This window comes from Phycodurus eques, chromosome 12 (genome assembly GCF_024500275.1).
Source record: "Phycodurus eques isolate BA_2022a chromosome 12, UOR_Pequ_1.1, whole genome shotgun sequence".
Lineage (NCBI taxonomy): Eukaryota > Metazoa > Chordata > Actinopteri > Syngnathiformes > Syngnathidae > Phycodurus > Phycodurus eques.
This window is the reverse complement of record NC_084536.1, coordinates 8,236,737-8,264,198: the sequence shown is the minus strand read 5'-3', so window position 1 is coordinate 8,264,198 and position 27,462 is coordinate 8,236,737. Positions and strand designations below refer to the sequence as shown.

General features: G+C 41.2%; 1 protein-coding gene across 14 annotated transcripts in view; it reads right to left on the bottom strand.

Moving 5' to 3' along the window:
- The window catches only part of neb (nebulin), a 96,951-nt gene that overhangs the window by 26,830 nt on the left and 42,659 nt on the right, over positions 1–27,462 (bottom strand). For 13 of the 14 annotated variants that reach the window (XM_061691308.1, XM_061691298.1, XM_061691301.1 and 10 more), the window contains exons 69-118: positions 25,857–25,964; positions 25,463–25,774; positions 24,495–24,698; positions 23,299–23,403; positions 23,113–23,220; positions 22,738–23,049; positions 21,818–21,922; positions 21,626–21,724; positions 21,449–21,550; positions 20,924–21,031; positions 20,538–20,849; positions 20,347–20,451; positions 20,160–20,264; positions 19,453–19,557; positions 19,258–19,365; positions 19,069–19,179; positions 18,628–18,825; positions 17,897–18,001; positions 17,719–17,823; positions 17,475–17,579; positions 17,275–17,382; positions 16,373–16,486; positions 16,082–16,279; positions 15,779–15,883; positions 15,600–15,704; positions 15,406–15,513; positions 14,511–14,618; positions 14,318–14,425; positions 14,144–14,248; positions 13,962–14,066; positions 13,415–13,513; positions 13,209–13,313; positions 12,680–12,784; positions 12,483–12,587; positions 12,290–12,394; positions 11,884–11,988; positions 11,697–11,801; positions 11,514–11,618; positions 10,368–10,472; positions 9,123–9,227; positions 7,193–7,294; positions 7,006–7,113; positions 6,822–6,926; positions 6,559–6,663; positions 6,359–6,463; positions 5,842–5,946; positions 5,648–5,758; positions 5,463–5,573; positions 4,963–5,067; positions 1,966–2,070 (exon numbers count right to left, since the gene is read on the bottom strand). In XM_061691308.1, coding sequence (XP_061547292.1) covers positions 1,966–2,070; positions 4,963–5,067; positions 5,463–5,573; positions 5,648–5,758; positions 5,842–5,946; positions 6,359–6,463; positions 6,559–6,663; positions 6,822–6,926; positions 7,006–7,113; positions 7,193–7,294; positions 9,123–9,227; positions 10,368–10,472; positions 11,514–11,618; positions 11,697–11,801; positions 11,884–11,988; positions 12,290–12,394; positions 12,483–12,587; positions 12,680–12,784; positions 13,209–13,313; positions 13,415–13,513; positions 13,962–14,066; positions 14,144–14,248; positions 14,318–14,425; positions 14,511–14,618; positions 15,406–15,513; positions 15,600–15,704; positions 15,779–15,883; positions 16,082–16,279; positions 16,373–16,486; positions 17,275–17,382; positions 17,475–17,579; positions 17,719–17,823; positions 17,897–18,001; positions 18,628–18,825; positions 19,069–19,179; positions 19,258–19,365; positions 19,453–19,557; positions 20,160–20,264; positions 20,347–20,451; positions 20,538–20,849; positions 20,924–21,031; positions 21,449–21,550; positions 21,626–21,724; positions 21,818–21,922; positions 22,738–23,049; positions 23,113–23,220; positions 23,299–23,403; positions 24,495–24,698; positions 25,463–25,774; positions 25,857–25,964 — 6,192 coding nt within the window. Of the gene's footprint in view, positions 1–1,965; positions 2,071–4,962; positions 5,068–5,462; positions 5,574–5,647; positions 5,759–5,841; positions 5,947–6,358; positions 6,464–6,558; positions 6,664–6,821; positions 6,927–7,005; positions 7,114–7,192; positions 7,295–9,122; positions 9,228–9,308; positions 9,551–10,367; positions 10,473–11,513; positions 11,619–11,696; positions 11,802–11,883; positions 11,989–12,289; positions 12,395–12,482; positions 12,588–12,679; positions 12,785–13,208; positions 13,314–13,414; positions 13,514–13,961; positions 14,067–14,143; positions 14,249–14,317; positions 14,426–14,510; positions 14,619–15,405; positions 15,514–15,599; positions 15,705–15,778; positions 15,884–16,081; positions 16,280–16,372; positions 16,487–17,274; positions 17,383–17,474; positions 17,580–17,718; positions 17,824–17,896; positions 18,002–18,627; positions 18,826–19,068; positions 19,180–19,257; positions 19,366–19,452; positions 19,558–20,159; positions 20,265–20,346; positions 20,452–20,537; positions 20,850–20,923; positions 21,032–21,448; positions 21,551–21,625; positions 21,725–21,817; positions 21,923–22,737; positions 23,050–23,112; positions 23,221–23,298; positions 23,404–24,494; positions 24,699–25,462; positions 25,775–25,856; positions 25,965–27,462 lie in introns of those variants that run through there. The other variant, XM_061691312.1, reaches the window with a different exon arrangement.

The window sequence follows — 27,462 nt, the reverse complement described above, 5'->3', positions numbered from 1 at the left end:
ATTGTATTGAACGTCTCTGAGAGGCAACGTCTCTGTAGCGAGTTCAAGTCCTTTTGGTCGTTATTGGACATGTCTCAGAAGGAAACGGTGTGCCAATAAACCGTAGTAAAAGATTTCAAACGGTTAGTAATTCCCTTTCAAATTGCAGCTATTGTGAGAGTCAACATCTCTTTCGGCAGCTCCTCCCAAGTCCTTAAACAAGACATTTAGCTTTTTATTGGATACATATAGGAATGTAAACAGTTTCCCAATAACCCACGGTAAGAATTTTGCGCGATTAGTATTACCCTTTCAAATTGTAGTTCTCATTCATACCATATTCACCGTCTCTTGAGAGTCAGTCTCTGTAGCCAGATCAAGTCCTTTTGGTCTTTATTGGACACATCTCAGGAGGAAACAGTGTGTCAATAAATCATGGTAAAAGATTACCAACTGTTAATATTAGCCTTTCAAATTGTAGCTATCGGTAATACCGTATGTAGCGTCTATTCAAACAGTGAGTGTTTCCCTTTCAAATTGTTAATACTGTCTTTAGCGTCATGGGAGTCAACGTCTCTGAAGTTAGCTACTTTGTCCTCGAGTCCTCAAACAAGTCATTTTGCTTTTTATTGGATATGTCTAGGTATGTAAATGGTTTCCTGATAAACCATGGTAAAACCTTTGACCGATTAATGTTACACTTACAAACTGTAGATATCATTAATGGCATATTTTGCAACTCTGAAAGTCAACATCTCCGTCTCCAGTTCACGTCATTTCGCTCTTTATTGGACACATCTCAGGAGGAAACTGTGCCAATAAACTGTTATAAAACATCTCTGCAGTCTGCTCTTCCGAAGTCCTCAAACAAGTCTTTTGGTCATTTTTGGACATGTAACGGGATGTAAGCAGTTTCCTGATAAACTGTGGTAAAAATCCCAAACGGTTTATCTTACCCTTTCAAGTTGTATTTATCGTTCCTATCGTATTTAGCGTCTCTGAGAGTCAACATCTCTGTAACCAGTTCATAGCATTTTGATCTTTATTGAACACGTCTTAGGTGGAAACTGTGTGCTGATAAAGACTAGTAACATATCACACATTAGTATCCTTCCAAATTACAGTTATGGTTAATACTGTATTTAGCGACTCTGAGAGTCAATTTCTCTGCAGGTGACTCCTCCGAAGTCCTCAAACAAGGTATTTTGGATTTTACAGGACACATCTAATAAACTGATGAAACTGTGGTAAAAATTTGAAACATTCAATTTTTTGTTTCACAAAGTCCAAATTAAGTCAAGTGGATGAGGTGTAACATGCAGTCTACGGTCCGAAAAGACATCAACCTGATCTCCACGGCTCAGTGGCACCCTCTGCAGTATATATATTCAGATTTTCATCCTTTCCAGTCGCGGACCCAAACCCAGACAGACGAACAAACAGACAGATGGACACACCGTGCGTTAGTTAGCAGCTAGCGTGACGTTAATCTCCTTACATTACTCGTCACCGCACTCATTCTCTTAATGTGGCGCATCTGCGGGGTGTCGTAGGAGGCCATTCCGTGGGGGGAGGGCGTGGCCTCCTTCTACCAAGCCCAAGCGTAGCCAGATAGTTTGCAGCATGAGATGACAAGGACAATGAAAAAGCAGGAAGAAGAGAGGAAGACAACATGAAGCATGAGCGCTGAAGACTATAATCTACTCTCATGGGCACAACAACAGTGAACCATGGACTGAAGCAAGGATGGAGAAGGACACGGGTTTCTGAGCAGAATTAGCAGAGCTGACAGTACATGGCTGTAATGGATGGATGGATGGATTGAAGGATTGATGAATGGATGGATAGCTAGCTGGATAATAGATGGTTGGATGAAAGATAGATGAAAAGACATGAGTAAACAGTTGGCTGGATGGTGAAAGGCATAGCTCCTCCTCGTTTATTGGAGATGACAACACGTTCCGTTTGAGTTTTGGTTCCTGCTACCTGGCTATTGAGCTTGCAGACTTCCGTGGCCAGCCTGATGTCCGGCCGATGGACCAGCGAACCTCCGCGGCTGGCCTCCTCACGGGCCTTGTTGCGGTAGCCAATCTGACAGCAGAACAAACACCTTTCCAAATTACATTACAATCATTATATTTCATTATTTCATTATATTTCCCACCAGATTTAAAAAGAAAAACATTGTACGGCCCAATAAAAAAAAAAAAAATAATCAACTCATTTGAAAACAAAATATGATAAATAAAATGATTTTTTTTCTTCCAATAGAATTACAAAATCAAATTATATTTTTTCAGTTGATTAGATGAAAAAAATTATATATATATATATATATATATATATATATATATATATATATATATATATATATATATACATACAGTGGGTACAGAAAGTATTCAGAACCCATTAATTTTTTCACTCTTTGTTATATTGCAGCCATTTGCTAAAATTGTTTAAGTTCATTTTTTTCCTCATTAATGTACACACAGCACCCCATATTGACAGAAAAAAAAAATTGTTGTAATGTTTGCAGATTTATTAAAAAAAGAAAAACTGAAATATTACACAGCCATAAGTATTCAGACCCTTTGCTCAGTATTTAGTAGAAGCCCCCTTTTGAGCTAATACAGCCAAAAGTCTTTTTGGGAATGATGCAACAAGTTTTTCACACCTGGCTTTGGGGATCCTCTGCCATTCCTCCTTGCAGATTCTCTCCAATTCTGCCAGGTTGGATGGTGAACATTGGTGGACAGCCATTTTCAGGTCTCTCCAGAGATGCTCAATTGGGTTTAAGTCAGGGCTCTAGATGGGCCATTCAAGAACAGTCACGGAGTTGTTCAGAAGTCACTCCTTCATTATTTTAGCTGTGTGCTTAGGGTCACTGTCTTGTTGGAAGGTGAACCTTCGGCTCAGTCTGAGGTCCTGAGCACTCTGGAGAAGGTTTTCGTCCAGGATATCCCTGTACTTGGCCGCATTCATCTTTTCTTCGATTGCAACCAGTTTCCCTGCCCCTGCAGCTGAAAAACACCCCCACAGCATGCTGCTGCCACCACCTTGCTTCACTGTTGGGACCGTATTGGACAGGTGATGAGCAGTGCCTGGTTTTCTCCACACATGCCACTTAGAATTAAGGCCAACAATTTCTATCTTTGTCTCATCAGACCAGAGAATCTTATTTCTCACCATCTTGGAGTCCTTCAAGTGTTCTTTAGCAAACTCCATGCAGGGTTTCATGTCTTGCACTGAGGAGAGGCTTCCGTCGGGCCACTCTGCCATAAAGCCCCAACTGCTGGAGGGCTGCAGTGATGGTTGACTTTCTAGAACTCTTCCATCTCCCGACTGCATCTCTGGAGCTCCTCCACAGTGATCTTTGGGTTCTTCTTTACCTCTCTCACCAAGGCTCTTCTCCCCCGATTGGTCAGTTTGGCCGGACAGCCAGCTCTAGGAAGGGTTATGTTCATTCCAAACGTCTTCCATTTAAATATTATGGAGGCCACTGTGCTCTTATGAACCTTAAGTGCAGCAGAATCTTTTTTGTAACCTTGGCCTGATCTGTGCCTTGCCACAATGCTGTCTCTGAGCTCTTCAGACAGTTCCTTTGACCTCATGATTCTCATTTGCTCTACATGCACTGTGAGCTGTAAGGTCTTATATTGGCAGGTGTGTGGCTTTCCGAATTAAGTCAAATCAGTATAATCAAACATAGCTGGACTCCAATTAAGGTGTAGGACCATCTCAAGAATGTTCAGTAGAAATGGACAGCACCTGAGTTCCATATATGCGTGTCACAGCAAAGGGTCCGAATACCTATGGCTGTGTGATATGTTAGTTTTTCTTTTTTTTAAAATCTGCAAAAATTTCAACAATTCTGTTCTCCTGTCAATATGGGGTGCTGTGTGTACATTAATGAGGAAAAACATGAACTTAAATGATTTCAGCAAATGGCTGTATTATAACAAAGAGTGAAAAATTTAAGGGGGTCTGAATACTTTCCGTACCGTATATATATATATATATATATATATATATATATATATATATGATGAATAGATTAAAACGATTTCTCCCTATTAGATTAAAAAACTAAATTAATTACATTTGTACTCCTTATATACAAAATAAAATAAGTTATTTCTGACAACTATAAAAATAGATAGATTGATAGAAAAATAGATGAATAAAAACTAAATAGATGAATAAAAACTAAATTGTGATTTTTTTTTTACTGATTATATTAAAAATAGATTTTCAGATTTTTCTGCCAGTTACGGTAGTTTAAAACATAAAATAGAATGATTGCATGATTGCACGGTGGCCGACTGGTTAGCACATCTGCCTCACAGTTCTGAAGTTGAAATCCGGCCTCTCCTGTGTGGAGTTTGCATGTTCTCACCGTGCCTGCATGGGTTTTTTCGGCTACTCCCACATTCCAAGAACACGCATGGTAGGTTGATTAAAGACTCTAAATTGTGTGTATGTGAGTGTGAATAGTTGTTGGTTTCTATGTGCGTTGTGATTAGGTGGCGACCAGTTCCGGATGTACCCTGCCTCTCGCTCAGAGTGACCGGAGATAGGCGCCAGCACACCTGCCGAGCCGAGTGAGGGTAAGCGGTTCAGAAAATGGATGGATAGCTATTTCTGCAAATTAGATTCAAAAAATATATTTTTAGTCCAATTAGATTATGAAATAAAATAATTAATTTTCTGACTATTAGATTTAAAAAATAAAAATAAATATTACTAATAATTAAATTCAAAACAAAAAAATATTTTGCCAATTGGATTAAAATATATTACTGATGATTTGATAAAAGAATTCAAATACAGCTAGTCTATTTTTCTGCCAATGAGATAAAAAAATACAATCAAATAAATGTTGTATATCTCAGCCAATGAGTTTTCAGAAACTAAATAATTATATTTTTCAGTCGATGAGATGAAAAAATATAATCAAACTCTTCTATTTTTGCCCATTACATCGCTGACGAGTTTGGCAGTCTGCGTGGCCTTCTTGATGTCGGGCCGATCCACCACAGCAGTCGTGTAGTGAAGGTTGGCTTTGGCGTTCTTCTTGTAGTCCAGCTGAAACAGACACATTTTTAAATCATGAAAGTTTACCTAAATAACGATTCAAGTGAAATGTGTTACACAAAAAAGTTAAATGAAAAGTGGAGATAAATAAATGTTTAAAAAAACAAAACTTCAATCTTAAAATGTACTGAACTTCAAAGTTAAATACAACTAAACTGTAGTTAAAAAATGTACTGTCCATGAAAAGTAAAAAAATTACCAGATAAAAAAAATGGTAAGTGTAATATTATGCACAGCTTGAACGGCAGTAAAAGTTCAATACAACTGAACTGCACTTAGACAGTGATTCTTTTGTGTACCACTAAAGGGAGCCCATGTACCACCACTCTTTGAGAATTACTGCTCTAAACAAAATAATCTGCATTTTTCTTAAATAGAGTATTTACATTGCTCTGTTTCTTGGCGACATCCATAGCGTGTTGGACGTCGGGCGGCACGCTCATGTTGTTGTATATCGACTTGCCTTTCTCCTTTTCGAACTTGGCTTTGTACACGTTCTGGAGAACAGAAAACAGGATCATCTGAGGCTTCATGCGGAGAAGCGGGGCGAAAACAAGAAACGAGATGGTACCTTGCTGACGAGTTTGTTGATCTCCTTGCTGTGGACCGTGTCCCGGGTCTGTGGCATGGTGGTGAAAGAGCCGGACTGCATTAGCCTCTTACTGGCTGCCTTGTACTTGCTCTGCAGGGATGCGGGGGACTAGCGTGAAGGACTGGACCATCCACCAGTTATGGATGTTTTCTCTATAGGGGGACAGTACTTACCTCGGATGCCAGGGTGCGCACCGCCTTGGAGTGGAGGATCTGGGGGGTGTCCGCCACGGGCAGGTAGTGGCCCCTTGCCTTCTCGTACTTCATTTTGTACTTGAGCTACAAAAGGTAGAGTCATATCCCTGCATTATCGTGTTCAAGAAGCAATTCAGTGGTGAAATTGCAGACTCTGACCCACTAAACAGTCAATATGAGATTTTTTATTTCTTCTACAAGGAATTCTCAGTTTATGTTGGTCCCGACAGAAGACATTTCAATGTTATGAATGGCGACTGCATGTTTTTCATTCATACAGTATGTCTTCATGACTTTACTACTGCATTAGAGTAGGTACATTCCGGCACATTCCGTCTACGTACAAATTCAGCTTATGTTGCCGTGTAGGAAGTCAATAATTTGAACTAACCAACTAACTACTGTAACTATCTGTTGAATGGATAGCTGGATGGATGAATGGGAGGATGACTGAATGGATGATGGTTGATTGACTGGATTGCTGGTTGGCCCTCACCTCGCTGGTGATTTGTGTGTTGTTCTGTGCCAGTAGAGTAAGCTTGTCGTCCACCACGGGTATGACGCAGCCCTTCAAGATCTCCTTGTCATACTTGTATTCATACTGTCAAACAGTAGGTGGGTTAGCATTAGTGATGAGGAACAAATGGTACCGTACCGTACGTAGTCCAAAAAAAAGGCGTAAAAATTAAAACTCACATCGCTCTGCTGCACAGAGTTCTTGGCGGCATTGAGAAAGTCCGGCCTCTCCGTGGTCCACATCCACTTGAACTTAGTCGCTTCATATTTCTTCTTGTAATCGAGCTAGAACAGGGGGGGAAAAACTTTGATTATTTTCTTACATTAGATAGTCCAATGATTCTTCATTTTTGACTTTTATCCTGCCAAAATACATTTTAGTCCTTGACTCACAAAGTTTGGCCATCCATGGATTAGATTGTCAATGATCAAGGACCACTCACATTGGTGATGTTCCTGTAGGCCTCCTTAGCAGCCCGGATGGAGTGAGCCTCGGGATCGATGTTGATCTGGGCCTTGCTCCTCTCGTAGACCTCTTTGTACTTCAGCTGTCAACAAAAGCAACATTTTTTTAGCATTTCTTTCTTTTTTTAACTGGCATGCCATTTAGGGATTCGAGCCACTTACATTGCTGGTGAGCTCCTTGACTTTTTTCATGAGGTTTTGGTGCGGGGTGTCGTAAGGTAGGGTGTATCCCTTTGCCTTGGTCTTGTTGTACTCCATCTTGTAAACAATCTGCGGAAAAACAATCGCTTTCTCAGGATTTTTTTTTTTTAGATACACAAAATGTGGATTACCCTAAAATAAAACTCACATCGCCAATCTTCTTGCCGCGTTGGGTAGTTTCGTACTCAGGAGTGTCCAGGATGGAAGTGTATTTATCCTTGGCGCGCTCATATTGTTCCCTGTAATTCCACTGAAGAAGTGCAACATGGACCAAGTCACCATAGTGGACCACATTAACCATTAGTCTTACAAGTATGGCTAACAAGGTGTAGTGCCTATGTAAGGACAAACGGCTTTCACCTCATGATTACTTTGAGGCAGTGCTTCTCAAACCTTTTCTCACAACATGCCCCCATTTGGAGGACACAACATAGGTCCAATTTAATTAGAATTAGAGTAAGTAGTTGAACTTTTATAGAAACAAAACTAGATCAAATACGCTGCTTGTTACTTTAAACAAGCATGAAAACACTGCACAAAATGTTGAGTGGGAGAAGGGTTCCAGTTACGTGGGAGCAAAGCCCAACCCAAACCCTTGACACCGAACCCTTAAACCTTATTCCAGACCCAAAACCAAAAATAAACCCAACTCCTAAACCGTAACCCTAAACCCCAACTGTTAATCCCTAACCTAAAATACTACTTAAACCCTATCAGTAATAATGTTTCCTAAATCCATCCAATTTTTCCTAAATCCATCCTTAATCTCTAATCCTACTGCCATCCATCCATCCTACTATCAATTTTCCATATCTCTAGTCCCCAGTAAGGATGATCTGGAGCAAATCCCATTTGACAACGGGATACACCCTGGACAAACCCAGCCTACTACTAGCCCTAACCCTAATTCTAACCCCAACCCCTGTCCCTAATCCAAACTCTAATTTTAACCCTTAAACTAACCCCTAAAAATAATTCCTAAACCTGACCCCAAACCCTAATACTACACTTATCTCCTAACTGTAAACCTGTCCCCAAACCTAATATTAACACTAATATCAGCCTCAACAGTAACCCCAAACTCCTATCCCTAACCCTAAACCGTAAACAAACAAAAAAACTCTAACCCTAACACCACACCCTAATCACTACCTCTAATCCTAACACTAATTCCTAATCCTAACCCTGACCCTAATATTAACCCAAACCCCCAAATCCTAATCCAAACCATAATCTTAACATTAACACCTAATCTTGTCATAGATGACACAGCATCTTCTGGAGCAAAAACAAAAAAATGTAGTCCACCAACTAAAGAGTATATTGAGGTGGGAATTTGACACGAGTTCACAAAAACAACAACAATGCAGAAACAATAAAAAAAAGAAAAAAAGAAAACAATTGCGAATGGAGATGAAATCTATTTATTTTAAGTTTTTAGTATTGCGTCTCCAGGGAGATGCCATTGTGTGAGTCCCAATCTGGCATTTTCCCCAAGAATTTTGGATCTGATTTACACGGCACCCACCTACAGGGGTGGGGGAGTGGTCGCCCTATCATTCCGTCAAGAGTTTGAGAATCAATGCTCCAGACAAGAAATCATGTGGGAACTAATACTGATAATAATAATATAAATTGAGTATATGAGGTTAGAAACATGCTTTTTAGAAGACATGCGTGAAAACCGTGAGTTATTTTGCAGGTACGAAGCGATGACCAGTTACCACTTGCAATGTCTTTAGACTCCTGCCATGTTTTTCTCTGGCAGGTTGGGAAGCTGCTGTAACCAAACGTTGGGGACCCCAGTTGCATAACTTGACTCGAGTCAGACTAAAGTGGCCAACTTTAGGACTTTGGACTTACTTAACTACATAACAGAAGCACTACATGAAAAATGAATGGTTGGTGGCGGGATTAGCGGGTGATGCTATATGAGGTGTGAGCTTTATTTTGCCAGCAGATGAGATGAAGTCCTGTCCAGAAACAGCAGGAAAAGGATGAGCTTGAGATTCCGTCTGTTGGTGGACAGGGAAGAGCGTTTTATGGCGCCGCTACTCACTAATTAGCTAGCTGTTTACCTTACTGCCCATAAAAGTCTGGACAAGAGCGGTGAGGATGTCGGGTCGGTGTAGCTCATTGCAGCCGCTCTTGAGGAGATCCTTTGCTTTGGATTTATACCGTTTCTGTCAGTAGACACACAGCATGCCACAGTTAAAAAACACATTGGGGAGGTAGTGACAGTGGAGGGGGGGGGGGGGGGGGGGGAGATAAGGATCTGACAACAGAGCTTGAACCTGATCTGAGACCACGTAGGTTTGTAAATGTCTCAAGATCCTTTCAGGACAAAAGACAAACCATCATATCCATGCGGAAACAACCACCACCAGGTCTGTGGACAACGTCATGCCCCCTGGAGGTTTTTCGGAGGGTGGACGATGCAGGCCGGTCTTGCTGGACCGGGACCATTACCTGGCTCATCTTCTTGTTCTCCTTGGCCAGCTGGAAACTAGGATCATCTGTGGTTAGGGTGAATTGATCCTTGCACTTCTCATAATTAATTCTGTAGGCCTGCTGCTCAGAACGTCAGAAGGAAGTTAAAGACAAGTGTCCAGGAAAGAGAAAAAGTGCGATCAAAACGATTTAATACCACCAATGTAACCATTAACTCCAAGATGAAGGTCCAATTACATTGTACAGGGGAGCCAGAAAACGTACACTGCAAAAAATTACCGGTAAACGTAACCATGATGAAATATCTAAAATCAAAGATGCCCACATAGGTATAGGGAGTATAAATACAATAGTTTTAGTGTGGGGTATTGAACTTAGCTGTGTTTGATTGTTTTAAGAAGTTTTAAGTCTTACCAAGTCAAATTTTCTTGTTCTATGGCAGATAATGAAATGTCTAAAATCAGGGAAAATTATGCTTGTTCTTTGTCTGCAAACATAAAACTTCTTATCAGGCACCTTTTGTGCAAAATCATTTCACTTAATCTTAATCTTAATGAGGTATTATAACTTGTTAATTGAGATTGTATTACTGGTAGTAAATATATATTAAAACAAGAAATACCCTAATTATACAGGTGTAGAATGTATAAATACAGTAGTTTTAAGACAGTGTTTTTTTGTTTTTGTTTTTTACAAGATAGCCATGTTTAATTGTTTTAAGAAAACCTGCTGGGTAAAAATTTCCTGTTCGATTTGACAGATAATTTTGCTTAAATTAAGTAAAATAGTCCTCATTTCATTAATTTGTCTTGCTTTTTTTAAGGTCAGTTTTTGCAGTGTAAGACTAAACGTACTGAAAAGAGATGACTTACTTCATTAATGAGGCTGGAGGCGTGCTTGGCCGTGTGGAAGAAAGGCGAGTCGCAAGTGTATTTGAAGTTTCCTCTGTTCTTCGTGAAGGAGTTCTTGTATTGTATCTTGAGACCAATTAGAAAGAAGACAGTGCCATGAAAAAAAAAAAAAAAACTGTTCTAAAAGATTAAATGCAAACTAAATGATACAACTGACAACTTCAATACAACTGAACTGTACGTAACAAATGTACTGTACTGGATGAAAAAAATGTTTAAGCCACTGTAACATTACATTGCACAGTTTGAACATCTGATTTAGTGAAGTGTTTCGTGTGCCGCTAGAGCAGTGGTTCTTAACCTGGGTTTGATCGAACCCCAGGGGTTCGGTGAGGCAATTGCCGGGGTCCAACGGAGGACTCGACACACACCGTGTGTGTGCGTACATGCATGCATCTGTAAAAAGCCTTTTAACACTGCATTTTCGATGCTGTTCAAAACGCAACGCTGCGTCAAGGTGGGCGTTTACCACTGGGACACTGCGCCTGGAGTTGAAATGATGTTTTCTTAAAACTCTCTTTATTTAACAACATTTCAACGATATACTAGAGTTGAGTGGAATTGCTGTGGGGTCAGACAGTGAGTCCAATGACAAAAAAGAGCCCAACAAATTTACTCTTACATGAACCCTTTTCGAGGATTGTAGAAATAACAAAGGAAAGGAACAGATTTAGTTGTGAATTTTCACAACGAAGTCCGTTCCTCAGACATGAGAGTGGCACTTACCAAGGGGAATGGCAACAAAAAAAATTATATTCACTTACAGTAAATTGACTTGAATTTATTTATTTTATTTTTTTTGGTGAAATTCAAGTTTTGTTGGTTTTGTTCTTTTCACAATGATTTTGTGTGCAACTGATGCGTGCTTCATTTTGTGACTGAGAATCTAAACAGACAATAAAATATATAACTCTTTTGAATTTGAAATAAACCATATTTTATTTTTCAAATTGGGAAGGGTTCCCTGAACTCCAGATGAAACTGGCGGGGTTCCCTACCTCCAACAAGGTTAAGAACCACTGCGCTAGAGGGAGCCTGTGTACGACACTAAAAATCACTTGTCTAAAATAAACAAAATCCCAAATTGTAAGGTAAGACGTGACGCACCTCACTGTACAGCGCCTTGTTCTTCTCAGCCCGCAGCAACTCCGGTGTGTCCCACACAAAGCAGCCGATTCCCTTCAGCCAGTCAAGGTCCTCCTTGTACTTGACCTAAAAACCCAAACCAGCACAGTTTGAGGCCAGTAATGTGGATTCCATTTCATCAGCAAAATCTTGAGAGGCTCTCACCGTGCTGACATTGTCGCTGACAATCCTGCTGAAGAAAAACTCGGGGCGGTCTGGGATGGACTTCCACGTTCCCCGGGAGCTAATATACTTCTCTCTGTACTTAACCTGACGTGGGAGTGGCGGGATTTAACATATAAAAAATACATTTTGTAAATGTTGTAATAAAAGGTCGAAGGGAAGTGCTGACATTGCTGATGTCGTCGGTGACTCTGCGGTGGTAGACAATGTCCAGGGCGTCCTTGACGGTGCGGTAGTGGCCTTTCGAAAGCTCGAAAGTCTCTTTGTAGCGTAGCTGAAGAAACCACAAAACCAAATTCAGTTTACCATCCTTTTCACCACAGAATTTCAGCATGATGTTTGTTCATCCAACAGTGGTGGGAAGTAACAAAAGTTGATTTTTCAAGTGTTTTTACTGTATTTAAGGATGGGCATTGATAAGACGAGCGATTCCGATTCCATTATCAATACTGAACTACATTATAGATCTGATTCCTTATCAATGCTGTTATCGATTTTTATCGGGTGAGGCAATTGAATAACAAAAATGGGTCCAGAGTATGAGTACTTTTGCCACATCTGCTGATTAAACTCACGTCGCTGGACTGGAGGTAGGCCTTCTTGGAGCGGATCAGGAGGGGCGTGTCAGCGATGGCGGTGTACCTGTGCTTCATCTTCTCGTATTGTTCTTTGTACTTGTTCTAAAAGAGAAAGCGAGAGCAACCAGTCTTGGCGTTTTTTTTTGGAAGCTGAGGGCAAAAACGAGCAAAGAAATAAGTAGGGACTTACATCACTGGAGATCACTTTCATCTTCCTGGTGTGGTCCATGTGCGGGGTTTCAACTTCCAGGGTGTAGTGCGGTCGGTGTTTGGCGGCGAGGTTGGTGTACACGTACTGTAAAGAAAGAGGGAGTTAAGTCTGTTAAGTCAACCAATCTTGACTTCTCAGATGGAAACGAGGAAAACTCAAGAGGGTTTGAAACTCACTTGATTGGTCAGGTGCTGGGCCCATTTGGCTCTCTTCATGTCCATGGCGTCGGCAGTGGTGGAGACCTTGGCCATCTCCTCTTTGCTCTGAGCTTTGTAGATCAGCTGAAAGCGGAAATTCACAACTTGAGTTCAAACCAGATTTCACCATCGCTTTTAAGAAAACAATCCAGCCATTGATACCAATTTTGCACTTTTTTCAAACTACCGTAAGTAAATTCCTTTTCAAAAATTATTATTCTTTTAGAAAACATTGAGCAACTTTTGAAAAGTGACCCAAATGCTAAAACTGACACATTTCCCCTTTAAATGACACAACTACTACATTTGTTTGGAAACTTTTCAGACTACCCTTGCAACTTTTTTGTTTCCAAAAAGCATCTATGAGTTATGAGTAATCTATGTAATGCTCTACGTAAGTAAAAATGACATTAACACGCAATGGTAACATCATTTAGCAACCTTTAGCAATAAATCAGCAACATCCCCAGCAACTGACTTGGCAACACTGGGTCCAGGCAAGACTCACCATGCTCAAGTGGCTCTTGAGCTCAGTCACTCGCTTGTACTCTGGTGTGTCCAGGACCACTGAGAAGTTGGGCAGGTTTTTCTTGGCCTCCACAGGGTAGTCAATCTTTAAGAGTTAAAATAAATAAATAAAAAATAGACAAATGATGGTGACCAGTGGATTGAGAGGAAGGTGTGGAGAAAGATGTGGTGTAGGAGGATACATACTCTGTCCTTATTGAGGTGGCGGATGCGGATCATCTCCGGGGTGTTGTACAAGAAACAGCCAATGCCCCTCAGCCATGTCAGATCCTCTTTGTATTTCAGCTGAAAATGTACCACAACTTTTATTATAATAAGAATAATAACTAAGGCTCATAAAACACCTTTTAAGGGCCCCAAGGCACAAAAACCTACTGCTTGCACAGTTTTTAAAAATATGTCCAGGGAAGCAGCATCACAGATTTTAGTAGGGAGAGAGTTCCAGAGTTGGGGGGCTCTGTCACCAAATGTCCAGAGTTTGTTGTTTGGGATGGACTTAAAAGAACACATCTCAACTAGTTGTTTTTATGAAGATCTGAAGTATTATTTTTCATTAGTTATGTTACTTAATGTATGCTTTGGTGAACGGAATTTTTTTTCAAAAGTGTCCAGGGAAGTAGCATCATGGATTTTAGTATGCAGAGAGTTCCAACTGAAGGAAAACATCCAGAGTTTGGTATTTGGGGATGGAATTTAAAGAACATGTCTGACAAAGACATTTTTAGTACAGTACCTCGCTGGTGATATCGTTGACATGGTAGCAATGCATCAGCTCTGGTGTCATGGGCATGGAGATCAGCTGGCCTTTACTGTTGTTGTACTTCTCTTTGTACCACAACTACAAAAACACCAAAATATAAATGTAATAAAATTTCAAAAAAGACATACAGTAGATGCTGTAAAAAGTCACAGTACGTCGCTGAGATGCTCCTGGTTCATCTTGACTTGTCTGATGTCGGGGGTGTCATAGGTGGTGTGGATCTTGTCTTTTTGCTTGTGGTAGTCCTCGCGATACAGGCGCTATACGGAAGAGAGAAAACGTTATTAGATTGCGTTCAAATGAGAAAATCACGCTTGGCCTTATCTGACCTCATTACTGATCTTGTTGGCCTTCCTATAGTTGACGAAGTTGACACCCTGTGGGTGAATGGTGTAGCCCTTGGCTTTCATCATCTCATAGGCCTCCTTGTACTTCACCTATGCAAACCGAAAGAAGATATCAGACGGGGTTGATCAGGTGTTGCAATAATATTTTTTTTTGCAGTAGCAGTAGTATACTTACGTTGCTACTAACAAAGGTGTTACGCTTAGCCTGCTTGATGAGAGGCATGTCGTGGGGCAGAGTGTATCCGGTGGGCATGTAGTTCTTGTTGGCCTGCTTGTACCAGTTCTGAGAGAAGAGAATGCAGTGAAAACACATTTTGCATTAAAGTGGTGAAAATTGGGTCCTTGTCTTCCCTGATTTCTGGCAACTCTACATCAACACTACCCTGCTCCCTTATAGAACCAAGTCCTTGCCTCACTGGTACCCTTCCACCTGTGTCTGGCAAGCCCACTTCAAATTTTGCCTCCCTTAATGATCTAGGTCCTTGTCATCCCTGGTGTCTGGCAACTGTACTTCAGTACGTCAATGCTACCAAAATGAAGTGGTTTGTTGCCTTCCCTGGTATTCTCCCACCTGTCAACAATTTCCTGCTCCCTTAATGAACCGGTTCCCTGCCTTCCAAGGTGTTCTCCACCTGTGTCTGACAAGTCCATGTCAGCCCTGCCCTCCTCCTTTAATGAATGGGTCCTTGCCTTCCCTGGTATTCTCTTTCGTGTGTCTATCAAGTCCACTTCAAGACCTGCCTGCCTAAATGAACTGGGTCCTTGCCTTTCCCAGTGTTCTCCCAACGGTGTCTGGGAAGTCCACTTCAGCACATCCTTGATCCCTTAATGAACTGTATGAGTCCTTGCCTTCCCTCTTGTTCGTTACCTGAGTTTGGTATTTCCAGCTGTCTTAATGAACTGAGTCAATGCTTTCCCTGGTATTCTCCCGCCTGTTTCTGACAAGGCCATGTCAGCCCTCTCCATAATGAATAGTGTCCTTGTCTCCGCTCAACAGTCATCTTAGACGGTAAAACTACACATTGGATGGGTGTTTGTAAATATGAATAACATCAAGAATTTTATCTTACATCACTCTGAATGTGGTGGGCCAGGCGAGCCCTCTCCCCTTCCACGGTAACGGCAGGAGCAGTGCTGGTTCCCTTGATGCTGATGTGATAGTTGGAGCGATAGTGCAGCTGGGGCAAAACGACACAGCTGGTAAGTGAGGATTTGACATCCATGACGTGACAAAGTCACGACAGACTGGGGAAAAGTGGCTTACATCGCTCAGGTTGACGGCATTCTGCTTGGCGGTCTCGTAAACCGGAGTGTCCATCACCACCGAGTAGTCTTTGAACGCATCTAAACCTTTGGCTCGGTACTTGTTCTGGAATGGAAAACACACGTAATTAACATTTCAGAGGAGATAAATGCATCACATTGGTATTAGTGATAACAAACCTCGCTCTGAATGTCACCAGCATTCTTGACACGCAGGATTTCCGGGGTGTCCCAGGCATAGCAGCCGATGCCCTTCAACCAGTTCAGATCGTCCTTGTAGAAGATCTGCAGAATATATTAATTCGACAATAAATAACATTTTAAAAACATGTTTCCAGTTCCTACAAGAAGACAAAAAGAAAAGAAACACTAAACTGCAAAACAGGACACAAAAACTATCGGCAAAGAAGAAATATCTTTGCAGCTAAAGAACAAGTATATTTAAAGATCTAGATTGTTTGATTAGATTTTTCTTTTACTCACATCACTGAGCTGCTCGTTGACTTTGCGCGCTTGGACGTACATCTGCATATCGGGAAGGCATATCCACTGGTGCAGATAATTGCGGTAGTGGATTCCGCTTATGGTGGTCTGGGTGTTACGGGCTGACAGGATCTCCAGCATGTCTGGTGGGATGTGATTCTTGGCCTTGGATTTCTCGTAGTCCTCTCTGTATAGGCGCTACACAGTTGGGACAAGGGGCGATTCTTTTATAATACCAAACATGGATATGCATTTCAGTGCCAAATAAAAGCTGTGAATGTTTTGTCTTACGTCCAGGACCAGTTTTCCGGCCTTGAGGCAGCGGGCGGTGGCAGGATCGTCCTCAACAGACTTAGGCAGACTGTAGAGTGACTTGAACTTTTCATAGTCCTCCTTGTATTTCACCTGAAAAACGGACGAAAACCATAGTTGATTAGGTGTGCTCGGGTCCCTTGACAGGCACGATATACAATGTCCCCACCCACTATATTGTGCTTCACCATTCACGCCCTCGCTATATCACAGATTTTTAAGCGATCATTTTTCAGGGGTTTTTACATTATACAGGCAAGTTCAAATTTAGAGTTAGCGTGCCTTCAGTGTAGTACCTACCACGTTGTGCAGAAACATGCCGGGCAGCACTGAGGTCTACTGGCAGAGATGCAGTTCAATTAAGAGTGTGTGTTAAACGAACCATTGTTTGAAGGTTTATAATTACTGTAATATCTATGCTAATTTCCATTATCCAGCCCGTTGCGTTTCACATTACATGTTAGCATTAAGCTAGCTGACTTTTGGTAGACGAAATGATATGTTTGTTTGAACATTTTGAACAAACACACTGGCTCTTATTTGGAGAACTATGTTCGCGAGTTTTCCTTTCCTCAAAGTAATGTTCTACGATAGTCTCCCATTTCTTGACGAGTTGGAACAGGTGCTAAGGAATACTTTTAAAAAGTGTGCTTTAATAAGTTTGTACTTTAAATGAGTTTAAATCGTTTTAAAGCGTGTGAGAGCAGTTAAACTTTAAAATAAATACATAAAATTATATGGTCTCTAAAAATCTTCGATTTTCACCAATTGCAGGTGGGTCTGAAATGTATCCACCACGATAAATGGGGGTTCACTTTAAATCTAAATCTAATAGTGTCCCATCCCATTTGGGGGAAGGTGAATATGAACATGATACTCACGGCGCTGACAATGTTCTTCTGATTTTTGGCGTGTCGCATGCCGTGCGAGTCGTGGGGGATCTGGTAGCCCTTGGCCTTAAACTTCTCCCAAGCGTCGGTGTAGATTTTCTGAATACACACATTTATCATGATCGTCACTTCAGCAATTTGTGCTGCTTAAATAAGCTCAGCCAAGCGTGTCTAGCGTGTACAGTACGTACATTGCTGAAGAAGTGTTTGAAGTTGTGGCATCTGGCGTAGTCGTAGGTATCTAGAACAGTGGTGTACATGTGCTTCTCCTTATGGTAAGTCTCTCGGTAGTTCAGCTGTGGTCACAGGTAGCAAAAGAACTCACACTTTGTACTTAAGCAGCAGTACAGACATTTTCTGTTTCCAATGAATGGTCACATTTTAGCATACTGACTTTTAAATTTGTATTTTTATTTTTTTATGAAAGTGACTTACATCGCTGGCCCAAGTGTGGCCCAGCACAGCAGTGACATATGCGGGTGTGTCAGTCACAATGGAGTAATTGTTGAATTCCTTCTTGGCCTCGTCTCTGTATTTCAGCTAAAAGGGCAAAATGAATAAGATTTATTTCTGAAATGGTTCTACGCAATGAATTACTTCTGATGTCACATACTTCACTCTGCAGCTCATAGGCCTTCTTGGCGCGAATGATCTCTGGCGTGTCCCATGCATAGCAGCCGATACCCTTCATCCAGGTCAGGTCATCTTTGTAATACACCTAGTAGTTGATGACAAAGGAGAAAAACTATGCATGAGAAAGCTGCAGAGTCCTCCGGGACAGGAGACCTTCACCCTAACATATTGTTTGGGTCAAATTTGACCTGTTTTGTTATTTGACCGCAATAAAAATACCGTATGTCATTCTTTCTCACTGAAATTTGATGACTTTTCTTAAAGTGACCTAAAATCCACAAAAAAAGAAAATATTTTAAAATGTATTTCTTGTACAGGTGCTATAGGTTTGTGTACACTATTTATGTGTAGTAAAACGGATTTTAGATCTACCATTGTTTGTTAAATCAAGGAAAATGGTGGTAATGGTGGAAGTCTTAAAACTACATGCCATAAATTTGTATGTGTTATGGTACATTGGTGAAAGTGTTCAAGAGGGAGCATGAAACAGTCCTGTGAACTGTCTGTGTATGCACAGGTTCCTGGAAAAACATTTTGTGTCATGGGGGAACAGTAAGAAGAAGAATTATGCTAAGGATAAACAAGAGAAGTCATACAGAGGCTAATAATTATTATGAGGATTTATGGGGGAGGATTTTATGAGGAGTTTTGATCCTTAACATTTGTATGTGTGCATTGAAAATTAACAGTATTGAAGGGTTAAGAACATACATCGCTGAGAATCTCATTGGTCTTGCGGGCTCGGATGGCGTCCTCCTGATCGGGGTGGCAGGTCCACTGGTGCAGGTAGGTGCGGTAGAGGATGTCGCTCAGCATGTCCTGGCAACGCTTGGCCACCTTGTTGGCGATGACGTCAGACGGGATGTGGGTCTTGGTCTTGGTCTGGTGGTAGTCCCGATGGTAAAGCCTCTGTAACGAAATACCAGGAGTGTTGGAGGTTATGAAATTGTGGTGGTCTTACAACAGCAGTGTTCCAAAACTAACTTTCATTTGATTGATGTATAAAAATCCCTATAAAGTGATTAGGGACTCTCTAATTGGTATAATACACTGTATGATACCAATCGCAGTCATTGTGATTCTGCCTCTCATTTGAGCAAGGAAAAACGCTGATATGGCAATCCTTAGATATTTGGATTAGCAATTTCTCACCAGTCCCTTGTTCTTCTCCTGATCACCACATCGCATCACCTCAGGGAAGTCCACCAGTGTTCCGGCCAGATAGTGTCCTTTGGCTTTCTCGTGACAGTCATGGTACTTGACCTAGAACATGAACATAACAGAAATCTCAATCTGTATCGGTAGAGGAACCAAATAAAGGACAACCAGTCGGGTACTCACATCACTACTGATGTCTCTACTCCGCTTTCCGCTGACAAGTGGGATATAATCGTGGTCCAGATGATAGTTGGCAGCCTTGGACTTGTCCCAATGCAGTTTGTAGAGTTTCTGAAATCAGACACCACACTCATACCATTATATCACTCATGATTGAGAAAAAGATCCCAAATGAACAAACAATTTGACTCCTGGTACCTCGCTGATGTTCTTGGACACCTCCCTGCTGTGGGCCAGTTGAGGAGTGTCAGCAGAACCGATGTACTGACCCTTCTCTGAGTTGAAGGTCTCTTTGTATTTCAGCTGTGGATGGAAGAAAATGTATGAGAATGGCAGTACAGTGAACCCCAGCTACTGTATACAAAGGTTCATTGTTCGTGCCCCAGCTATCTCGCAGATTTCTTTGCCGATCAATTTTTCCTGGCTTTTTACAGTATACAGACTAGTTTGAATCTAGAGTTGTGTGGCTTTAGTGTCGTACCACGCTATGCTGCAACTTGCCGGGCGGCAATGGGGCAATTAGAAGAGAGGGTCCCCAACTCAGCTCCAGTAATAAATAAGATAATGAATCTACAGTATAATGTAATACATATCCTTGTTCCGACAGAGCAGAGAGAATTTATGCCAGTGAGTATTATTGTATGCTCTATTTGAATGTGTTGCAGCACCGTGTGTTAAAATATCTTTTTTTTTTTTTGGACGGTTTATAATTACCATCACATCTATGTTAATTTCCATTATCCTGACTATGGCATTGCACATTACATGTTAGCATTAAGCTAGTGGACTTTCGTTAGACAAAAAGGATGTTCACCAATCATGATTGGGCCTGGAACGTACAGTATCCCCCACAATAAATGAGTGTTCACTGTATTGCAATTCATTCAGTTTGTTTTAGTACGTACGTCGCTGAGGTTGTCAGCATTTGTTTTGGCCAAGATAATTTCTGGGCGGTCCACGACCAGGGTGAATTTTCCGAAGCCGTCGATTGCATTCTTCTTGTAGAGTCTCTGTAAGAAACGTGAAGTAATCGAGATGAGAGACAAGCTACTGAGAGTAAGTAAAGCTGACTAATAAGAGACCAAGACTTACATCATTGAGAATTTCCTGCGCTTTCCTGGCTTTGACGTGGTCCACTGATTCGTTGGCAACCCACCCGTAGCCTCGAATCCATTCCATATCCGCCTTGTACACAAACTAAGAACAAGAAGAACAAGATCGGGGGATTATTTAGAATTGCAGCAGTCAATTTTTGTTTTAGTGTAATTGATCTGACAACTCACATTACTTTGAAGATCGTAGACCTTCCTGGCCTGGATGACGTCATTCTGGTCGGGCAGACATGTCCACTGATGCAGGCGGGTCCTGTATAGGTCATCATTGACTTGCATCTGGCACTTCTTGGCCAGCTCGAACTGCAGCATGTCCACAGGCAGGTTGAACTTGGTCTTGGACTGGTTAAAGTCCTTCTTATAGAGGGCATCACTGGCGATCTTGGCCGAGTTCAGGGCCAGCATGAGGAGCGGGTCGTCTTGGATGCTGAGGGCCCCAATGTGGTGGCCCACCTGTTTGCGGTATCCCTCCAGGTACTTATGCTGCGTGACAAAGAACGGAAAGCAGTTCTAATTTCTATCTGGGAAATGTTGACGACATTTGAACAGCAACTCACTTTGCTTTGGACTTTAGCGTTCTTGATGCACTGCTTTATGGACACTGCATCTTCAGGGATGAAGTAACCAGTGGCCTTGATCTTGTCCCAATCTTTCGAATACAGTTTCTGCAAAAAAAAAAAATTTTTTTTTTTTGACAAATGACACAAACATCAAAATGTAAATTAAAAACATTCTCACCACAGATGGTGAGTATAAAATGTATTAATATAAGCAGATGTTTTTCTCGTCATATAGTTTTGCTCTGACCAGCCAATCAAAAGATGAAAAAACCGCTGACATTCTTGTGCCCTCTAAGGCAAATTTGAAGTTACATGGGCCTGCACTACTGATTCTGAAGATCCACATACACGTACATATAGGAAGCAGTGCAGTCAAGCTACCAAATGAAGAGAATAGACTGTTAGGAATACATTAATACAGTTACATGGAAGAAATATTTTAATTTAGGTTGTAAATGTAGGTCAGTGCTTCTGATCGTGTTCTATTGGCCCATCACTAAAAATAAAAGACCATCTTCTTACCGGGTGAATGTTCTTAGCTGCCTCTCTGGCTGTGGCCATGATCGGAGTGTCCACCAGTGTGTAATTGGTCTTTTCCTGATGCCAAGCCTCGCGGTATTTGGTCTGAGGAGAGGTTCAAACCGGGTTAGCAAGGAACTACCAAGAACCTTAAATGAGTAAAAGAACGGAAATCCCTACTTCATTGAGGATGTCGGCGGCATTCTTAGCGCAAGCCAAGTCGACTCGATCGGTTGGAACTCCAAATTTCTGCTCGTCCAGCTTGACCCGGTAGCCTCGCTGTAGCAAAGACAGAAACACAATTGTAGAGCACTTCTAAAATGTACATGTTCTGTAAATCAAAAAGTGTGGCGATAAGTAAGCCCGACTTACCTCAGCCAGGATCTTCTGCGCGTTCTTCACCTTTAAGACCTCCACGGACTCGTGCGGGATCCAACCGCATCCACGTAGCCACTCCAAGTCAGCTTTGTATACAGCCTGAGGAGCAACACAGAATACATATACGGCGTGACAACGATCCACTCTGACTTTTGACGCATTTCCAGGTCTCTCCGACTGTGTTTTTCTTTTGGCGGCAAGGAGAGTGGCGCAATAAGGCGTAATTGGATGCGATTTGGTAAAAAGCTCCCACACCAGGAAGACACCACTGTTTGGACAGTGGACTTACTCCTTTTTGGATACTTTTCATAATGTGTTCCTAGTTTCTACTCCCATAACTTCTGGTGTCTTCCACTCCTCTCTTGCTATTAGCCATAATTTTTTCCCTTGTTTGTTCCCTTTTCTCTTAATCCTCAGTAGAGTCTTAGGTGAGCTGGAGCCTATCCCAGTTGACTTTGGGCAAGAGGCGGAGACCATCCTCGACTAGTCGCCAGCCAATTGCAGGGCACATACATTATAGACAAACTCATCAATCCGTCAATTTTTTATACCGCTTGTCATTATTAGGGTCTCGGGTGAGCTGGAGCCTATCCTGGTTGACTGGACTGATATACTGAAGACGAGACCGGACTGGATTGGTAACCAGCCAATCGCAGGGCAAATATTCAAACCAGTCCTCACTGCGCTGGCCTTTATCAAAGAGGGAAAATATGCAAGGACAATTCTTTTTTTTCTTTTTTTCCCCTTTTTTTTTTTTTTTTTTTTTTTTTTAAAAAAGGACATGATTCTTCTTAACCATGAACCTATATATTGTGCCTTCCTGGCCTGGACCAAGTTGCATAAGTGTGGCAGAAAAGTCCAGTTGTGCAGGTGTACCAGACGTAGCAAAGGTAACAGCAAGTCTACAATCTTACATCACTCTGGAGATTGTAGACCTTCCTGGCTTGGACCACATCGTTGGAGTCAGGCAGGCAGGTCCACTGGTGAAGGTGAGTCCGGTAGTTGAAGTCATTGACTTGAATCTGGCATTTTTTGGCCAGTTCCAGGTTCAGCATGTCCACAGGCAGGTTGAACTTGGTCTTGGACTTGTTGAAGTCCTTCTTGTAGAGGGCGTCACTGGCGATCCTGGCCGAGTTCAGGGCCAGCATGATCAGTGGGTCGTCTTCCACGCTGCGAGCCCCAATGTGGTGGCCCACCTGCTTGCGGTATCCTTCCTTGTACTTGTACTAAAAAAAAAAAGAAGAAAGGTTAGTTTCTAATTTCAAACCTCATCTGTGTCTTTTCCTTACGTCGCTAATGATATCTCTGGACGCTTTGGCCTTCAGTACGGCAATGGCATCCTCCTTGATATGGTAGCCTTTGGCCTTCTGGTCATCCCAAGCCCTGGTGTATAGGTTCTACACAGAATCAACAGGAAATAGTGAAAAATACATCATTCCAGAATGGTGGAAAGTGGTCATAGAATTTAACCTTACATTGCTGATGTTGATAGCATTTGCCTTGGACAGCTCAAGGGCCGGAGTATCTGCCGGAAGCATGAAGGAAGTCTTTTCATTCTCCCAAAGTTCCTTGTATTTCCTCTGTTGAAAAGAAAAACAAGAGCTTTTTAGTATTCAAGTTAAAGCGCCAAACCGAATATGATAACTAGAGAATGCAATTTACTCAGAAATTGTGTGTTTATGCTAAATTGGAATTAAAGGTTTTTGATTTGTTGAAATGTAGAATGTGAGACTTCAAGGTGAAATGGTTTGAATCGGTCAAGAAATGTGGAAAGAGGATTGAGAGTAAATATGTAAAATATACCTTAATTTAGGAATTTTACTGTGAAAAGTGTGGAATTTGAGAACGTGAAAATTACTGGAATGTGGAAAGTAGTACCGTATACAGTATGAATGTAGGAATGGTTTGAATCGGTCAAGAAGTGTGAAAGGATGAGGTAAATAATATCTGAGAATTTGGGAAAAAATCTTGTCAAGATATCCTGAATGAGCAAAACAGTTTGGAGTTGGAATGGTTTGAATCGGTGAAGAATGTGGAAGGAGGGTGTAAAATGTGTAAAATGCATCAATTTGACAATGTTGTCATGAAAAGTGTGGAATAATGAAAATGTTGGAATATGGAAACTAAATCCCAAGATACAGTATCTTGAACGACCTGAACAGTTTGACGTGGGAATGGTTTGAATCGGTTGTGAAATATGGAAAGATGTGAGGATAAGCGGTATGGAAAATTGATAGATGGATGGACTTGAATTTGGAAAATGTTTTCTTTCATTTCAAAGGGAATTATTTTCATGGCATATGTGGAATTGTAGGGAAAGCAGGACTTTAAGGAATCTGGGGAAATAGCTCCCAAGATGTGTTGAATGAACTGGACAGTTTGACGTTGGAACGGCCGAGAAATTTGGAAGGAGGAGGTAAATATGTAAACTATCTCAAAATTTGGGAAAAGTGTGGGATTTTGGGAATGTGATAAATAGTTCCTAGCATGTCCTGAATGAGCGGAACAATTTGAAGTTTGAATGGTTTGAATTGGTGGAGAAATGTGAAATGAGATAAAGGGCAAAAATTGGTGTAATAAAAATAATAATCAGGAATTTGGGTCCAGAATAACATGTGTGTGAATGCTCTCTGGCATTAAACCTGTCAGAAAGTGTTTCTTTCCAACTCACGTCACTGAGGTTGTCTGAGTTTTGCTTGGAGAGGACGATGGCGGGCAGGTCCACCACACTGGTGAACTTGACCGTGCTGGGTGGCTGGCGGTAAAGTCTCTCATTGAGGATATTCTGTGCGTTCCTAGCTTTGATGACGTCCACCGATTCGTGAGGCGACCAGCCGCATCCCCTCAGCCACTCCAGGTCGCCTTTGTACACAGCCTTTAAGATACAGTTCCGTCTTTAAACACAACAAAGCACATACTGCAAGTGTGTTCAAGATAGTGTTGTCACGAGAGGAAAATTCTGACTTTGATACTGTACCTGCACAAAGTATCTCAATACCGATACTGAAACGATACCATGGCAAGAACCTAAAGTCGGTAAAAGCAGTGGAATCATAGATGATAAAACATGGAACTGCGAAAGAATAATGATAGTGGTAGATAGTAAAAAATAAAATAACACCTCCAGTCTTGATCAAATACAATTTGACACGACAGCTCAGCTATTGAGCATTTTTAAACAAAAATAAAATGATTCAATCGCAGTTGCTTTGTAGCCTTGTTCATCATTTCAGAAAGATTTTTGTCACAAAACATAGATGTTGAAAAGCAGACCGAGTTATTGTTTGGATAGTTCACAATTTGTCTCAGTGGAAAGGCAGAAAATTTGCTGAAGCCTGAGAGCTTGTGACCATTTCTTTCCATCTTCCACACACGCTTTGGGGATTGAGAAAGGCACAATCACTCTTAAAGTATCAGTCCTAAAAACATGGCATCATTTCATTTTTGACAAGGTAAAGTAACGCGATATTTCAGTGCTGCGTCTCGGTTCATCATTTGCGCTCTTACGATACCGAGGATTTTTGGTTCATCATTTGCGCTCTTGCTATACCAAGGATTTGTAAGTGATTGCTTGTTTATAGGTTTTTACAGTATACAGACAGGTCCAAAATGTAGAACAGCAGAGTTCTACAAACTTACATTACTCTGGAGATCGTAGACCTTCCTGGCTTGGACCACATCGTTGGAGTCAGGCAGGCAGGTCCACTGGTGCAAGTGAGTGCGGTAGTTGAAGTCGTTGACTTGCTGCTGGCACTTCTTGGCCAGCTCGATGGTCAGCATGTCGACGGGCAGGTTGAACTTGGTCTTGGTTTTTTCAAAGTCTTTCTTGTAGATGTTGTCGCTGGAGATCCTGGCGGCGTGGGCGGCCAGCATGATCAGAGGGTCGTCGTTGACGCTCCGGGCCCCGACGTGGTGGCCGCACTGCTTGCGGAAGCCGGTTTTGTACTTGTACTGAAATTGCAAAGGGGATTATTGATCATCCTCCTGTCAGAAGTGAACAAACTCACATCTGAAAGTGGAGCTACGAACTTACGTCACTGATGATGTCGCGAGAGGCCTTGGCAGCTAAAACCGAAATGGCATCTTTGGGGAGGAAGTAGCCATTTTTGAGGTTTTCCATGTAGCCTTCACGATAATGGCTCTATTGGGAGTAAATGATGTTTTAAGGCTGTTGTACAGTACTCAAAAGAAGTTAGGGATATTGGCCTTTCAAGGTGAAATGTCACTTCAGGGTGAACCTAAAATGCACTTTATCCTTTACAGGTGAACTTAATTTAAACTTTTGAATGTGAAACTGTTTGATGTTTCAGTACTTTTGCACAACTTGCTGTTCTAGAACAAGGATATTAACAACAAAATTCACAATATGGTGGTCTGCTTTGTTCATTTCCAAGGGTGTCCACTTCTATGCCTTTCTGTGACTCTCCCAGACTCTCGCTATCTTTGTTGCAACCTGCTGATGACACTCTAAGTCACATATGTTTAACTCAAGATGAATCTAAATTGGACAATTATGAATATACACTACCATTCAAAAGATCACCCAGACAATTTCATGTTTTCTATGAAAACACACAATTTCACATAAACAATTCCATTAAAAAGTTTGGGTGGTCACTTAAAAATGTCCTTATTTTTGAAAGAAAAGCACTGTTTTTGTTTTTTTTTGTTTTTTAACCACATTAAAAGTGTCTTCACTGCATTTCTGATCAATTTAATGTTACATTCATTGAAAGCTTTCTTTCTAAATTAAGGACATTTTCTAAGTGACCCCAAACTTTTGAGCAGTAGTGTATATTTCTTCCAACAAATCGTTTGCTTAATAGCATAGTTGCGTTAGTCATACTTGAAGGTTATTGGAAAACAGTAAGTTAAAAATGACGTGCAAAGATGCTATTAGGCTAACTAAATGGAAGTTATAATTAGAAGTCATGGAAAATTGTAGTAGGCAAATACAAACGTATATATTTCAGCATTAAACTATTGTCCAATTTTTGTTAAGAAGGGGTTTGGTGAAAATACATTATTGTAAAAGAGGTTCAAGTGAAGAAAAATGAAAACAAAGCCATCTAGCAAGAAACGTGAAGAAGACACACTTTATTTGCTTTAGTCGGGCATATAAAATGATGTGGCGGGCTCCATCTGGCCCCGGGGCATTGAGTTGGACACCGGAGTGTCACTGGGTGTAATCAGTAGGTTGCAACAGAGATACCGAGAGACTTGAAGAGCCACAGAAAGGCAAAAGAAGTGAAACTGGATCACACACCTGTTCATTCAGCTTCTTGTTAAAGAACAGCAAGTTGTACAAAATGTACTTAAACATTCATCATTTGGCCATGTGCATTCAACAAACGTTTGGAGAAGGTCAAACTTTTTCCACATGGACTGTCACTACACTCAAGTGAACTCCTGAGCCATCACGGCCAATACTACACTCTCGTTCGTTGACTGTGATGTCACTCAACAGGCCAGGACCTGCCTTTTAAAGTGACACACATTCAAAGTCAAAGATACTACAGTTTAGAATGTGAAAATGGCGACCCCAAGTGGACAACTAAAATACCTGCACATAGCAAGCATATTTTGTATTGGTATTATGTATAAAGCTATAAAATATAAATAAGTAATCAAATAAATAT